General features: G+C 35.6%; 1 protein-coding gene across 4 annotated transcripts in view; it reads left to right on the top strand.

Moving 5' to 3' along the window:
• Positions 1–16676, top strand: part of gnmt (glycine N-methyltransferase) — a 46868-nt gene extending 30192 nt beyond the window's left edge. Inside the window, exons 6-7 of one of the 4 annotated variants that reach the window (XR_013782403.1) lie at positions 7900–8049; positions 15311–16676. Coding sequence is in view for 3 of the 4 variants with exons in the window: in XM_079386069.1 (XP_079242195.1) it covers positions 1917–2088 (172 nt within the window). In the remaining variant the exon portion in view is untranslated. Of the gene's footprint in view, positions 1–607; positions 3606–7899; positions 8058–15310 lie in introns of those variants that run through there. The other 3 variants (XM_079386071.1, XM_079386069.1, XM_079386070.1) reach the window with 3 other exon arrangements.
• Positions 16677–17039: the final 363 nt, after the last annotated feature.

The following is a 17039-nucleotide window of genomic DNA, read 5'->3' as shown; positions in this document are numbered from 1 at the left end:
ATACATGCATGTGTTTGTATTTGTATATGCATAATAAATATACACAGCACACACACATTATATAAACAAACATTTTTTTTAATCATTTGACAGCACTAATAAATGTGTGTGTATAATTCTTCTTTATATATATATTTATATATTTTATATCAATATTATATATCTTTTTATATATAAATATTATATATCTTATATGTATGTGTGTGTGTGTGTGTGTATATATATATATATATATATATATATACACACACTATATTGCCAAAAGTATTGGGTCACCCCCTTCTAATGAACATGTTTGACTACTTTAGTCATTTCTATGAGTACAAATCTTAATGTTAAAGCATATAATGATATTCTAGAATAGAATAGAAAAGGGTCCTGTCCAAACTGTTGCTATAAAATTAGAAGCACACAATTCCTCATATCATTATATGCTTAAACATTAAGATTTGTACTCATAAAAATTACTAAAGTAGTCAAACATGTTCATTAGAAGGGGGTGACCCAATACTTTTGGCAATAGTGTGTATATGTATGTGTATATATGTGTGTGTGTGTGTGTGTGTGTGTGTAATTTTTTTTTTTTTTGCCTCTCTCATTATGTAAGACACTGCTACAGGAATACAGGAAGGACAGCTGATCATCCTTACAGTGGCTAATCACATGTCGCTGTGTGTGTGTGTGTCTCCACCATCCCCCCATAAATATATGGGATAACATCTCACAGCAAGAGCTAACAAATCTGGTGCAGTTCATGAGGATGAGAGGCACTGTAGGACTTAAAGCAGCTGGTGGCCACAACAGATACTTTTGATTTTTCAAATTAGTTTGATTTCCTTTTTGCGTAACACAAACAAAATATCTGAACAATGTTTCATCTGTTTTGTCCATACATTAAATCAATAGGGACATAAGGATAGCATAAAAGTAATCAATACAACACCAGTGTTTTTTGTTGTTGTTTTTTTTTTATATATAAATGATACGATCACTTTGTATGATAAACGGAAACAAAATGTAAGTGGTTATTCACAAATCACTGGTCACCTCACATATAAAGAGTGCAGTAGAAATATGGTGATCAGTTGCCATCATAACACATGCACCAGTAAGGTTTGAATGTTATTCATGTGCTGCTACATTCTCTGGTGTTTCATGGAAGAAAGAAATTCATACAGATTTTGAGTGCTATTGAGGGGAGTAAATTATAACATTTAATTTTTAGGTGAACTGTTTTATAAAAGGGTTAGGTCATTTACTGACCCTCATGTTGTTCCCAAACCCATAAGCCACTTTAATTCCCCTTCAAAACAAAGATGTTTTAATGAAATCTGAAAAAATTCTGTCTCTCCATTAAAAGACCATGTCTGTTTTTACATCCATTTGCAGTATATTTTTCCTCTCCATCTCTAACTGTACTGCGCCAGAACAATAACCACAGTGACACTTGCTAAATGGGCACTTTATAATTCATTATTATCTGTATATTCACTATTATCTCTTTTAAAACATAATTAGTCCATAATTGTCTAAAATACAGTATTCACAATCTGCAATAATACCCAATCCAGTGATTGTTATGCTTTGTTTATACATAATAATAAAAAGATAAGCCTTAAATTTATGGACAATTTGTCCAATGACTGATCAGATTTTGTGTGCTAAGAGGCCAAATAATTTGTGCATCCCTAGTACATGTGAAATAATTTGTAGTTTGCAATTAAGATAAATATAAATTACTTTGGAATTGCAATTTATATGTTATCCCACCCAGTACTCCGAATCATGGCTTTTTAGATGTTAGACACTAAAACTAGTTGCTGAACGGTTTTCTATACCTACTTGAGGTTTTTGTTGAACTGTTGTTGATGTTACATGTATGATGTTCTTAAGAAGTTTTCTTTTTTGTCTTGTAGTAAATTCCGCCTGTCATACTACCCCCATCGTTTGGAGAGTTTTAAGGAGATTTTAAGAGCATCATTTTTTGGAAAATGCAAGCACAATGTATATGGAGACTTCAAGCAATACACCCCAGGGCAAGGAGAGGTGCCCTGTTATTTCATTCATGTTGTTAAAAAGACTACTTAAAGCCACATGTGTTCTGTCATTTATTTTTTTTATGTTCACATGGAAAATTGGTTGTGAAAATTGGTATGTGCAACAAAAAAAAAAAAAAAGTACTAGGGCTTGCATGACATGATTTTAGTTCTTTTGTTTTGTTGGGGGGATGTTTTTTCTCTTTTTATTTACTCTTTCATATTACATATTCTTAGGCATGAAATTTTACTTTACAGAACACTGCTAAAAGCATATCACACAGAATGTGTTTTTGTGTTCCACTGTGCTGCTTAATTGTTTGTTGTTGTTGTTGTTTTTTTTTTGGTATACATGCACGAGACGGATGTCTTTGTCTGTCAAAATAAAAAAATAAATGCATAAATAACCCCGGTAACTCGGTCTGTTACATATGTGTAACAATAGCTGCCTATTACAGCTACATAATTACAAACTATAAGTACAGGCTGTTCCATAACTTAGTTACATGGTAAGTACATTTTATTTCATGTAAGTACAACGGCTACTACTTAACTAATTACTCTGTATTATTAAAATAAAGTGTTACCATAACCCCTTTATCACCCCTGAATGTTAAAGCATTGTTGAATATGCTATGCAATATAAACAGATAAATAAGTAATATAAAAATGGTTGTGACACAAGTCTGTAGGTACATCCATGCTATTCAGACTAACAGCACTAATTGTGCTGTAATATTACTTTCAAAAACAAGCAGTATCATTATAGCCAGTTACTCTGTTTGAAAGCTGAAGCAGCAATTCATACTGTTCAAGAAACTTGCAGTGTGAATGTTTAAAAAAAATCGCATTGAGTTAATAATTAAATGTATCACTTATAAAGACAGTTGTTTCCAACTTCTTGTTAACTTTGTAACCTGAAGAAAGAATTGATGAAAAATCCTTAGCAATTATGCACAGACTGTTGGCTTATGGTGCAAACAGAAAAAAAAAAAAAGATTTTACAAACAGTGTAAGTAAAAGTGTGATTAGATGTAGATTAAACTTCACTTACTCATACAAAATGAACCTTGAATACACAGTATGAAGTAGTCATACATGTGTATAACTGAATGTTCAGACAAATACATATCACTGCTGTATGTCTTTCAAAAATAATTGTTGAAAATGAAGTGCTGATTCTTTGCTTTTTTTTTAAGGGTGCTTTAAATATGCACTAGCTGATACATAGTGTAATGATCGATATGTATGCAAATATTAAAGATTACTGGACCTTTTTTTTTTACCTTTCAAATTGTGTATTATCTTAAAACATCTCATGGAGTTTTTCCGGTGTTTCTTTTGGTTTGCTCATTGGTGGTTGTAAGGCTTTATTTTATTTTCCTTCATTGTGTTGACACATATCAAAGTCATTTGACACTCACACAATCTAAAGACTGTTGAATTCCAAAATAAAAGCCCTCCAAAAATCCATATATAACCTCCCCCTTTTGTGTCCTCTTGTCATATCCATATGGAAGCAGAATAATGACAATAGTTTTTGAAACGTAAAGCATGCTGAATTCCACAAATCTGAAAAAAAAAAAAAAAAAGATGCATTGCAATTAACAGTGCTTGCATTTTATTGCCTTGTATTTCCAGGTCCTGAAATTTAACACATTTGTTTATTTAAGCTGTGAATATTTCAATTAAGTATAAGTTTTGATTATCGGGGCCAGTATAAATGTGGAAACGCTGATTGTGTATATGTTTAATTGAACATCTTCGCCGTTTCCCGTAGCCTACATGTAAGCAACTTTCTCTACCACAAAGGAGATTATAATGCGCTTTTACCCAACGCTGAAGTACAGAACTAACATTACATCTGAGGAAGACATATATTGCTTTCGGTTGCTTAGTTTCCTTTACTTTGTATCATGGCTTTCTGTGCTGTAATACTGGGGTTCCCCTCATACATCACACTCCAGGATTCCCCAACAACGCGTGACACGCCTCAGTGAACTAATACAGTCATATAAGATCTCAGATTTCAGAATACACTTTACTGATGATTATACAAACTATATACAGGCAAGCAAATGAGGTCAAAAGAATGCAACGCGCTGCATTTTCGTTGTTCTCCCTTACCACTGATCTATAGAGTTGACAGTCCTACAAATATATCAATACCACGATTAGTTCTAACAGTAAGCAACCACTTTATATCGACATAAGGTGTATTATACCGCCAAGGTGTATTGTTGCTGCAAATGTAAACCGGAGAAAGCATTGACACACTATCGCACCTAAATAAAAAGCATTCAGTGTGGAAAAATATTTTTCAAGGCACGTCAGTGTCTATAACTTTTTATCTTTTTGAGCATTATCAACTCTGGATTATGGATAGTAAAGCCTAGAGTGTCTTCTTTCCAAAGATACCTAATTTGTTTGTGTAGCACACTTTGTCAGGAACTGTTACCGTTTTAATTTAGGTAGGTTATTTTCACCTGTGAGGCCCAAAATGGTTAACAGGTTAAAAGAATGTGTCTTTAATCAAGATTTAAACTGACAGAGTGTGTCTGCCTCCCGAACAGTGTTAGGTAGATTGTTCCAGAGTTTGGGTGCTAAATAAGAAAAGGATCTGCCGCCCGAAGTCGATTTTGATATTCTAGGTATTATCAAACAGCCAGAGTTTTGAGAACGCAGCGGACGTGGAGGACTATAATGTGATAAGAGCTCGCTCAAGTACTGAGGAGCTAAGCCATTCAGGGCTTTATAAGTAATTTTCAAGATTTTTTAAATCTATACAATGTTTGAAGGAAGCCAGTGCAGTGTTGACAGAACCGGGCTAATATGGTCATACTTCCTGGTTCTAGTAAGGACTCTAGCTGCTGCATTTTGGACCAACTGTAGTTTGTTGATCACGTGTGCAGAACAACCATCCAGTAAAGCATTACAATAGTCTATGCTTGAGGTCATAAATGCATGAATTAGCATTTCTGAATTTGACGTTGAGAGCATAGGTCACAATTTAGATATGTTTTTGAGGTGGAAAAACGCAGTTTTACAGATGCTAGAAATGTGGCTTTCAAATGAAAGATTGCTATCAAACAGCACACCTAGGTTCCTAACTGATGAAGAATTGACAGAGCAGCCGTTAAGTGTTGGATAGTGTTCTAGGTTCTAGGTTATTACATGTGGTGTTTTTAGGTCCGATAATTAACACCTCTGTTTTTTCAGAATTTAATAGTAAGAAGTTACTAGTCATCCAGTTTTTTATATCGACTATGCATTCCATTAGTTTCTCAATTTGGTGTGTTTCACCAGGCCGTGAAGAAATATAGAGCTGAGTATCATCAGTATAACAGTGAAAGCTAACACTATGTCTCCTGATAATATCTCCCAATGGTAACATGTAAAGCGTGAAAAGTAACGGCCCTAGTACTGAGTCTTGAGGTACTCCATACTGCACTTGTGATCGATATGATACCTCTTCATTCACTGCTATGAAGTGATGACGGTCCGCTAAGTACGATTTGGATTAAGGCACTTCCACTAATGCCAACAAAGTGTTCTAGTCTATTTAAAAGAATGTTGTGGTCGTTAGTGTCGAACGCAGTGCTAAGATCCAGTAGAACTAATAAAGAGATACAACCACAATCAGATGATAGAAGCAGGTCATTTGTAACTCTAATGAGAACAGTCTCAGTACTATGATACGGTCTAAATCCTGACTGGAATTCCTCACAGATACCATTTTTCTCTAAGAAGGAATATAATTGTGAGAATACTACCTTTTCTAGTATCTTTGACAGAAAAGGGAGTTTTGAGATCGGTCTGTAATTAACTAGATCCTTGGGGTCAAGTTGTGGTTTTTCAATGAGAGGCTTAATAACAGCCAATTTAAAGGTTTTGGGGACATATCCTAATGACAATGATGAATTAATAATAGCCAAAAGAGGATCTATGACTTCTGGAAGTAGCTCTTTTTGTAGGTTAGATGAAATAGGGTCTAACATACATGTTGTTGGTTTAGATGATTTAACAAGTTTATACAATTCTTCCTCTCCTATAGTAGAGAATGAGTGGAATTGTTCCTCAGGGGATCTATAGTGCATCTGATGCGATACTATAGCTGACGGCTGCATGGTTAAAATTTTATCTCTGATAGTATCGATCTTGGAAGTAAAGTAGTTCATAAAATCATTACTGCTGTGCTCTTGGGAAATGCCAACACCTGTTCATACTTTATTTTTCGTTAATTTAGTGACTGTATTGAATGTTCGGGAGGCTATGTTTGTTTTCTTCTAGAAGAGATGAAAAGTAATCAGATCTAGCCGTTTTTAATGCTTTTCTGTAGGATGGGGTACTTTCCCGTTAAGCTGTACGAAACACCTCTAGTTTTGTTTTCCTCCATCTGCGCTCCATTTTCCGGGCTGCTCTCTTCAGGGTGCAAGTGTGCTCATCATACCATGGAGTCAGACTGTTTTCTTTGATCTTCCTTAAGCGTAAAGGATCAACTGTATCTAAAGTGCTAGAAAAGAGAGAGTCCATAGTTTCTGTTACATCAAGTTTTTCTGTGCTGTTGGATATGCTGAGGAATTGAGATAAATCGGCAAGATTACTTACAAAGCAGTCTTTTGTGGTAGTCTTTAGTGATGGTTCTACCATACTTGTAACAAGGAGTAGAATTTACAGTTTTAGCTATATGGAGTTTACACAAGACTAGATAATGATCTGAGATATCATCGCTTTGCTGCAGAATTTCAACACCACTAACATTAATTCCATGTGACAGTATTAAATTTAGAGTATGTTTTCGACAATGAGTAGGTCCTGAAACGTGTTGTCTAACCCCAATAGAGTTGAGAATGTCTATAAATGCTGATCCTAATGCATCTTTTTCATTATCAACATGGATATTAAAATCGCCAACAATTAAGACTTTATCTGTAGCCAGTACTAACTCAGATAGAAAATCAGCAAATTCTTTAATAAAGTCTGTATGGTGCCCTGGTGGCCTGTATACAGTAGCCAGTACAAACATAGAGGATTTATCAATAACATGTTTTTCTCTAGATAATGTTATACGCAGCACCATAACTTCAAACGAGTTATACTTAAAGCCTGCCCTCTGAGAAATACTGAGAATATTGTAATAATATTAGAAAATTGTAGCAACACCTCCCCCTTTACCTTTTGGACGTGGTACCTTTTTGCCTCAGCACTGCTTGCACATCCAGTGTGAAACAGACTTTAATCTGGGACTTGTCACAGAAAGCAACTCATTCAGGTTTAGAACAACTTGAGGTTAAGTTAATGACAATTTTCCTTTTTTTTTTCTTTTTTTTTTTTGGTGGACCCTTTAAGAATATTTAGACTTAATTTGATGTATTATTTTCCCTTCAATTTATTCCTTGAATTTTCTTTCATTGGGATTTAAAAGGTCTTTATAAAGTCTTGAATTTATTTTACACTGAATGCAATTAAAATCAGAATCATTCTCACGGGAAACAACTTGTTTACATGCGGATGTGAGCGTCATGATCATAAGGAAAATCGGCTAGTTCCAGTCCCTGGCCGGTAGATTAGTGCATTTCTAATTTTAACGGTTTAACAAAGGAATTGATTTTGAATGTATGTAACCAAACAGAATGTATGTAACCACTGACTTTTGACTCATATTTGGTTACAAACATTTTTCAAAATATCTTCCTTTGTGTTCACCATAACAGAAATTTATGTTAACTTGAGGGTGAGTGACAATCTTCATTTTTTGGTAGCTGTCCTTTTAACAAAACACACAACTTTAGTAGTGTATGCACATATATGTGTTCAGTTGTTATAAAGTTAATAAGTAATTTAATATTCTGTGTTTTCCCAGCCATCCAGTGAAATTGAGGATGTTGTGAAAGAAATTGACGTGAGGATTCTGGTTGTAACTGAGGAGCAGCAATATCATGTGCTACCTAAGGAATAATCAACACTCTCATTTGGACATCTTGTCATCAATGATGTCTCCGATGTCCCCAAGGTATTTGTATTCCTGATTGGTCTGTATGAGGTGAACATCCACTACCCCAAGCTCATGAAATACACCTTTGAGGTTCTGCAAAAACTTGCAAAGAACAGCTGCTCCCACCAATGTTCGTGACATGTCTATGGGCTCCACAGCAAGCTTTTTGCATAAAGATTTTTTTTTAGGAACTTTAGGTGCTTTTGAGCCTTTACTACTTTTTAGAATGCTCTTTTATGTCATGTTATGACCTGGACTATGCATGTTCTCATGAAAACAAATGTTGTTTCACATCTTATTTTCTTATACAGTAATGTAGTACACATTTTCCTTCAAATTGACAAGTGCTTTTGCTTTCCTCTACTCTCCTCTACTCCGTTACTTGTTTTATGACCACTAAATTGCATTATGATAGGGGAGAGTTTGGGAAGTTTCAAGGAGCTTGTGATGTTTACACTTGTCTTGTCATGTGAAATTTATGAAATGTATAATCAGACCTTTATGCTTCATGTGCATTCCATTCATATTTTATTATACAGTAGTACAGTACACTACACTCATATTTTATAAACTGAATGTGATTGCTTTTGCCTTATCATTTATATATATATATCTATCTATCTATATATATATATATATATATATATATATAAGGCAAAAGCATTAATTTGGGGTTACATTAACTAGTACTTCACTCATAAAGCAGGCATACAACAAAATACAATGCAAAAGAGACTATACAAGACGTACACACAAATCGTACACACAATGTCCTGGGATGCATGTTTATTCGTAGAAAGGTTTGTCTATGAGTAAAAGGAGGTTTTTATAGGCATTGCATGGGTTTCAGAAGGGTCTGTTCTTACTGCACTTTGCATCTCACATACATTTGAGCAATAAAATAGTCTTATCAGATGGTTTCCCTGGTAACTGAGCACTTTAGGGTGCTCTTTCGGGGGAAGGGTCCATAGACCCTCACAGATTGTTTGTTTGGGTTTGCTGGATTATTCATTAAATACAATGAATAAATGTGTCTGATTGGTCCAAACGCTACATAAACGCTGCTAAGATTTGTGTGGTTCTGACTGAGAATATTTCTTGATGGGTGTACACTGAGGTTTAATAAATGACAAGATGGATCTTATTGTCAAATTATTTCTTACAAAAAATACTGCAGCTTTTGTTACATGTAGAAAAATGCATTTTTTTTGACACGAAAAAACTGCATTATTGCCGTTTTACTCCAATACAACTGAAGTACTATTGAAATACAACTGCAGCAGAGCTCTAGTATTACAAACAAACAACTACAATAGAACCGCAGTATTACTGCAATACAGCTGAAGTAGTACTACAATTATACTGCAATAAAACTGCAGTAGTTCTCAATATATAATACAACTGAAATACAATTCAATACTACCGAAGTGCAATACTAATAAAATGCTGTACAATAACACTGAAATGCAACCAGAATATTCAGAATAACAAATTTTATTTGCACACATCTACAATATAATGAATTAAGGTACAAAACAACAGTGAATGTCTCAAACAGCAATGCAACAATAAATTATTTTACTTTTCTTTTAACTTAAAATAACAGGCTGAGAGTTACACTAAATGTATTTGTTTATTTACACGTCATGCAATCATGCACATTTCTTCCCTCGTTATTCAGCCAGGTTTTATTTTTTGAAGAGTTTATCCTCATCATTCTGCTTGGTTCTTATGACTGCCTTTTATCTCAGATGTGGAAATACTATTCTGGATGTCTGGAAAAAACAAACAAAAACTATCAGAAACAAACAAAAACTATCAGCAATTCTAAAGTTTCAGTTACACTTTTCACTACAGGCATATTAAATATTGAATTGTGATGTCACCAAGTGTTTGTGAAAAGTATTCATACTACTCCCAGTTCATTTCTTCTGGCATATTGGTCAGCATTAACAATGTCTTTGAACACTCCAGCTAAAAAGAAGTTAAAAGGTTGGTTCACCCAGAAATTAAAATTCTGTCATCACTCACCCTCATCGTTCCAAACCCGCAAGCCTTTTGTTCATCTTCAGAACACAAATGAAGATCTTTATAATGAAATCTCAGAGCTTTCTGTCCCTCCACTGATAGTCCATGCAACTACCCCTTGTACAATAACATGCATTTCTGGAAAAAAGCATAGACACAATCATGTACCTCATCATGTACCTTAAATACTGTACCTCCACAAGCCCTCCACAATTATTTGCCCTCTTTATCATTTTGTTTTTTTGTTCAAAATTCTAACATTAAATTGAAATGAAATAATAATTGAAAAAAATATATATATATAATTTACATATATATAAATATACTATTAGAATACAGTATATAGAATATATGTTTCCCACAGTTATTGTGCCCTCTTCATTTAATACTGTGTGTAACCTATAATCCTCTCCACACATAAGGGCTAATCCATGGCTAGGTGTCCATTACATGATTTTAATGCATGAGGTGGAGGCAAAGAACCACCCGACATGAAACGGGTTGCCTCCTCCTTTGAAGTCAATTAAAATTGTGTAATACACACCTGTTAAAGCTAGGTTAAAAAGTTAAGTTAAAGCTGCCCTTAAAGAGACAGCTAACCCAAAAATTTTAAATTCTGTCATTAATTAGTCACCCTTGTGTGGTTTCACACCACACCTTCATTCCTTTTTCGAACACAAACAAGGATATTTTTAAAGAAATCAGAGAGCTTTCTGACCCTGCATAGACAGAAATGCAACTTACACATTCAACTTCCAGAATGGTAGGAAAGACATTGTTAAAGTAATTCATGTGACTCCAGTTGTTTTAACTCAATTCGATGAAGCGATGCGAGTGTTTGCGTCCAAAAAAACAACAACCTAATTTACCACTTATTTACAAAAATATTGATTTATTATGTGCATTAATGAGAGCATCACAACGCATGAGTGTTTTGTTCATGCGACTGAAGATAAAACTGAGGTTAAACCACTGGAGTCACATGGATTACTTTCACAATGTCTTTCCTACTGTTCTTGAACTTAAATGAGTAAGTTGCGTTGCTGCCTATAGAGTGGTCAGAAAGTTCTCGGATTTCATCAAAAATATCTTAATTTGTGTTTTGAAGATGAGCAAAGGTATTACAGGTTTGGAATGACAAGGATGAGTAATTAATGACAGAATTTTCATTTTTGGGAGACCTATCCCTTTAATGTTTGTGAAGTACAGTTTGACTGGAAGCGTAAACTTAGGGTTAGACTGGAAGTTAATTTTCATTAGTTTGTTTGGTTACAGGCCATTAGATCTGGTGTTCTGACTGTATGTGTCAGCTACATTAAAAGCAGCGCATTGAATTAAAATGGTGATTGAACTGATTGTAATTATCTGCATTCATTGTTTTAATGCACACCTTCAAGTCAATCAGAGAGAATCAAAATCCAGGAAAAAAAACTGTTGAGAGCTGATGTTAAGCATTATAATAATTGCTGATATAACTAGAAATTCATTACCTTTCCACTCCCTCAGCTCTCTCTCTGTTTCCATACTGAAATGGCACTAATATTGTAAATCTTCTTTTAGCTCTTTGATTTCATTTAACTCCTCAATCTCTTCATGTCTGAAGATCTCTTCCATGGCTGAGGAGACAGAGGACTTGGTACACTTGATTTCCCCAGTACTCCCACAGGTCTTAGTTCCTGAAATTCAATATCAGTTATTATGCATTCTAAACTATAAAGATAATACTTTATAAAAGATAAAATAAAGTAGATTACTACTCACCATTATTTGAGTGCTTGTTTCACCACAGCCATTATCTTCTGTTGAATTATATTTTTGTTCTTTTGTTCTTTTTTTAGTTGTTACCAGTGCATTTTCCTGAAAATAGCAATCACACACTAAAACAAAATATCAATTTCCACACATTAATATCACACTACTGAACATAAATGCTGGTGTACTGATTTATTCTATTGTTGAGTATATCCAGCACTAAATATTGTCAGATATTCCTAAGAAAATTAACATAAAACAAAGGCAAATACAGTTATCATTTTGTTTTCTCGTTTCATGCACTTTTTTGAAGATCTGAACCAATTTAAGTCATTCACCATTGTTTATATAGTGCTTTATACAATACAGATTGTTTCAAAGCTGCTTTATATTGATAACATATATTGCTTTATATTGTCAAACATGCAAACAGAATTCACTTCTGCTGTGAAGCAGCTCTAAACAGTAAAAAGTGTCATTGTTCTGTTGAAATCAGTGTTAATTTCAATATATTACTTCCAATGCAGTTGTGCAGAAAACAGTGGTGTCATCATCTAGCTCAGTTCAGTCATCATCCAGTAGTGTCAGTGGAGTCAGATCAATAATATTGCTGAATATTATGTGTCCCCAATAAGCACGCCAAAAGTTGACATTGGCAAGGAACCCAAACTCCATCAGGTGACAGAATGGAGAAAAAACCCTTGGGAGAAATTATGTTTAGTTTAGGGATCAGTTCTCCTCTGGTCAACAAATGAACATGGTGTGATTATGATTCAGGCTGCATCACAGTTTAGTGTGAAATATTACAGGAGGCCTACAAGTAGCTGGAGTTATTAATCTCATTTAAATACTATCTAAAATCAGGTTTACATTTGTGGCAGAATGTGAGTGACCTTTAATGCATTTCCAGAAATAAAGTCTCACCAACATCTGTTGAGTGCCTTTTCACTTTCTCTCTTCTCCTCTTTCCTAAAGCTTCCTCTGTTGCAAAGAAGGGTACACTGTATGCTGAACACTTTTCAATCATTTTTTTCCTCATGTCAATTAGGGGTTGATTCTCTCCTAGGAACAAACAAACAAAATACACAGTATTCAGTACAGTTTTGTTCATTCCATTATTATAAATGATGAGCCATAGCATAATTAAATGCATCTATACAAGGGTGGTCACTAGTTGGATTGAGATGTTGATGTTTTATTAGATTAGATTTTAAGATTTTATAATATAATTATGATTTGTTTTTGCATCTGAAATCTTCACATGCATTTCAGCGTATCACTGAACTGCAGTTATATTGTATCTGTACTTTATTATATGGCAAATCTACGTTTGCACTTCATTGTACTTCAGTTTTACTGCTGTTGAACTTGAATGAATTATTTACTTCATTATACTGTAAATGTCCAGTTGTACTTCATTGTACTGCGATTATACTACTTTGTACTGCAGTTATACTTCAATGTACTGCAATATACTTTAATTTTTTTTTAGGGCTGATGGCTCGCAACAGGCTAGATCTCTTAAGAAGTGAAGAAAAAGAGGAAAAGGAAGGAGAAGAGCTTTCCTATTCAGATTATGCTTGTTACCAGTGCTCATGACTATAGTTATGCCCTAGTAATCATGGCGATTACTCGTGTAGCAGGGTCGTAGAACTTAGTGCACTTATTGAGAATAAACAGAATCACCAATAAAAAGTGTCTCTGGTTCCTTCCAGCTATACGGGGAAACAAAACCACACTAGAACAAGAGGGGTGAATGTAAATAAATCAAATACATAAAGAATAGACAAGTGAATAGCTGACTGCTATTATTTTAGGATAAAAACTTAAGTGATTAAAACAGTGGAGTGACCGAAAAAGGGAATACTCAATAGCACTCTTGATTAACCGTTAGGTTTGCTTTGATCATCACTCCATAGTTGGTCACAGCTGCTGCGTGTTCAAGACCACACCATGGGTGTGTCCTTCCATAAAGTTTAGTCAATGTGCTATTGAACAGTTCCCAATATCTATAAAAATTATTCTCTAACTGAACGGTTTACATGTAATTAGATTGAATTATGTAAATACAAAGCTAGTTGAACAACACTCAGGAGGGGATACATCTAAGATATTTAATGGTGAAATTAGCTGAGAAGACTTAAAGGTAAGGAAAGAAAAAGTGGGAAATCAGGAACCAGAAATGGGGTTAAATGAAAATGGGTTAGATCACTTTACACTGCATACCCACACGCTGTAGTTAAAGGCTTCAAGGGAATGATGCTAACTGCTAACTGCTGAAGTTATTAGTTTGCTTAGATTAAACTGAAGGGCCACTAGGTTGTGTTAGCTTAACTGGCTCAGGTGGTTTGCTTACAGTCTGGTGTCATGATGTATTCGCTATCTGGAGTTGGTGTTTCCTGTGACAAGTCGTTGTCTTGGCAACCAATTAGGTTTGAAACCAATAGGTTTCAAAAGGGCCATGCATAGTCTGTTGACATGTGGGGCTTACACTTCCATTCAAGATTTCCTTTTAATCAGCAAAATCCTAAATTTGCTAATGCAGACTCTTGCTTCTCTTTGAGCACATGTTTTCATCTACTTTAAATTTTCTATGTCTTATCCTGACTGGGAGTCTTTTTGTAGAAGGGTCTTGTGCTGTGGTCATGCTGGGTGCCTTCTGGGGCCAACTTTTTCTTTTGGGTTTTGTATATCAGAGTCAATGGGGTCTTAAGAAACCTTTCTTCCGGCATCCCTGTGAGCGCTTGCTTCATTCCTAGGAGTTGAGGCCGGTTCCACCACCGCACGTGCTTTTAAGCTTCCTGGTCACTACGTCACCCCGCCCGTGATGTCTCGCCCATCCATTGGCATATGATTCAGAGTGTGGTCACACTGAAGGTATTCCGAAAGCGTTTCGATGCAGCGTCTTTTTCCATGGAACCATGGTTACGTGCGTAACCCGGAGACTTTTCTTAAACTTTGTCTTACATTCCCACAGAAAAGTGTCATAATTCATATAACCAAGTCAGCAAATTAAAATTATATTTAACAAGTGTACTCATACCAGTCATGTTGGGAATGAATGAGGAATGAACATGACCATCTTGTGCCCAAACTGAAATGACAGAAAGCTGAAAAAGTGCACATTTCCATTATTATGTCTGTATTCAAACAATATATGTAGTACAACATTTGATGTGTATCTCTCAAAAGAATATTCAAGTCAGCAGTTATAATTTTTCACATAAATCTTTTTATAACTCCTAGAATCAGCAAATTAGCTGTGCCAGCAAATCATCTTTTGAATATGGGCAGGAAATTACTGAATATGGGGAGTACTGACACCGGAACCTGTATTTACCAAAACTATTTTTCTGGAGTTATCGTTGAATTGTTTTGTCTGATTGTTTGGATGAAGCCAGGTGATGAAGAAATAGGCACATTTTATATGTACTGAAGACTTTTCAACACATTACTGATTTGTTATGACTGCTTATGTTTTCATTTTCTACTTGTACAGGAAACGTTACACCAAGGGGTAGAAGTGGTAGCTGGTACTGAAAACATTCAATGCTCAGGTCAGTCTTCATGCACTTGGTCAGTTTGCATGGACCTAATACCAGAGATGGTGGAGTATTCTGTGACCACCAAGTGCAGCACTACAGCCTGAAACCATCAGTTATCCTCTGCAAAGACTGCATTCCCAAACAGCTGTACTTTGACAACTCAGATGTTATGGTAATCCAGAACAACAGTTATAAATAATAATATATATTATTTGTTTATTTACCATACACTAAATAATTTTTTTCTTATGTTATGAATTCATCCCCTGGTTGAGAATAAGCTACACTGCATCAGTTGAGCAGCTTCATGTTCCTCTGTGTTCACATCACCGGGGACCTCACATGGCCCATCCACGTTGATGTGCTGTGCTGAAGAAGGCTCATCAACGTCTCTTCTTACTCAGACAGTGGAGGAAGTTCAGTTTGAGCTCCAAAACCCTCAAATCGTTTTATGCATGCACTGTGGAGAGCATACCGATTGGCTGCACCGCTTTCTGGTATAGGAACATCACCACCCGCTGGTGATGTTCTGCAAAACACTGCACAGATTGGTACACACTGCACAGAACATTGTTGGAGGTGAGCTTCCCTCCCTCCAAGACATCTACTCCAGGTGGTGTTGGAGAAAAGCATGGAAGGTTCATCAGGGACTCAAGCCACCCTATGTCTTACTATGAGTCAGACATTATCGCAGTGTCATAACCCACACCAGCAGGGTTCTTATTTCCACAGGCCATTTAACTGCTGAACTCATACCGGTAACACCACACACAGCTTACCCTACCCCATCAACTTCATGCAGTGCACATTATCATTAACACATATGACTCTGGCTCACTATTGATTGTGTGATTGTGTTTATTATTGTTTTCATTTTATGCTCTGTGTATATAGGTCAATACTCAATTCAGGTAGAGATCCGTATATTTAGAAGGGAAGTGGTGTGTGGCCAAGTATGGTATGCATTTAACCCATCCACGCAGTAGTGAACATACACCCGGAGCAGTGGGCAGCCAATGCTGCGGCACCCAGGGAGCAGTTGGGGGTTTGGTGCCTTGCTCAAGGGTCTCACCTCAGTCATGGTATTGATGGTGGAGGGAGTGTTGGTTATTCACTCCCCCATCTACAATCCCTGCCAGACCTGAGACTCGAACCCACGACCTTCGTGTTACAAGTCCAAGTCTCTATCCATTTGGATGTATACTGTATATGTATATACACTGTATACTGTCATGTTGCAGAGTTTGCACAAAATAATTTCACCACCTGTACACTTGTGTTCATTTTATTGTGACAATAAAGTGATTTGATTTGAATTGGTCACATGTCTTTTGTTTGTCAGTTTTACTGTAGGGTGCTGTTGAAAACAATTGCAAATTGTTAGGGATATGGACCAGCAGGCAAGAAGAAGAAAACCATGACATCTCTGATGCTGAGCAGGAAACTGGATTTGATTCTTTGGTGCTCAAGGCATTTATCCATACATGCATTTAGGTGCTTCATCAGTTGTGACCTGATTAATGGCTTTAACATAACCCATCTTTATTTCTCTTGAATATATTTTGTCTTCATGCTACTTGTCTTTTTGCTGTATTCACCAGTAAAGTGTTGTACAGTACTGGTCACAAGTTTGGAGCAATTAAGATTTTTTTATTTTTTTTGACAGTCTCTTTACTACTCACG

This window comes from Barbus barbus, assembly GCF_936440315.1.
Source record: "Barbus barbus genome assembly, chromosome: 30".
Lineage (NCBI taxonomy): Eukaryota > Metazoa > Chordata > Actinopteri > Cypriniformes > Cyprinidae > Barbus > Barbus barbus.
This window is presented reverse-complemented; position numbering and strand designations above follow the sequence as displayed.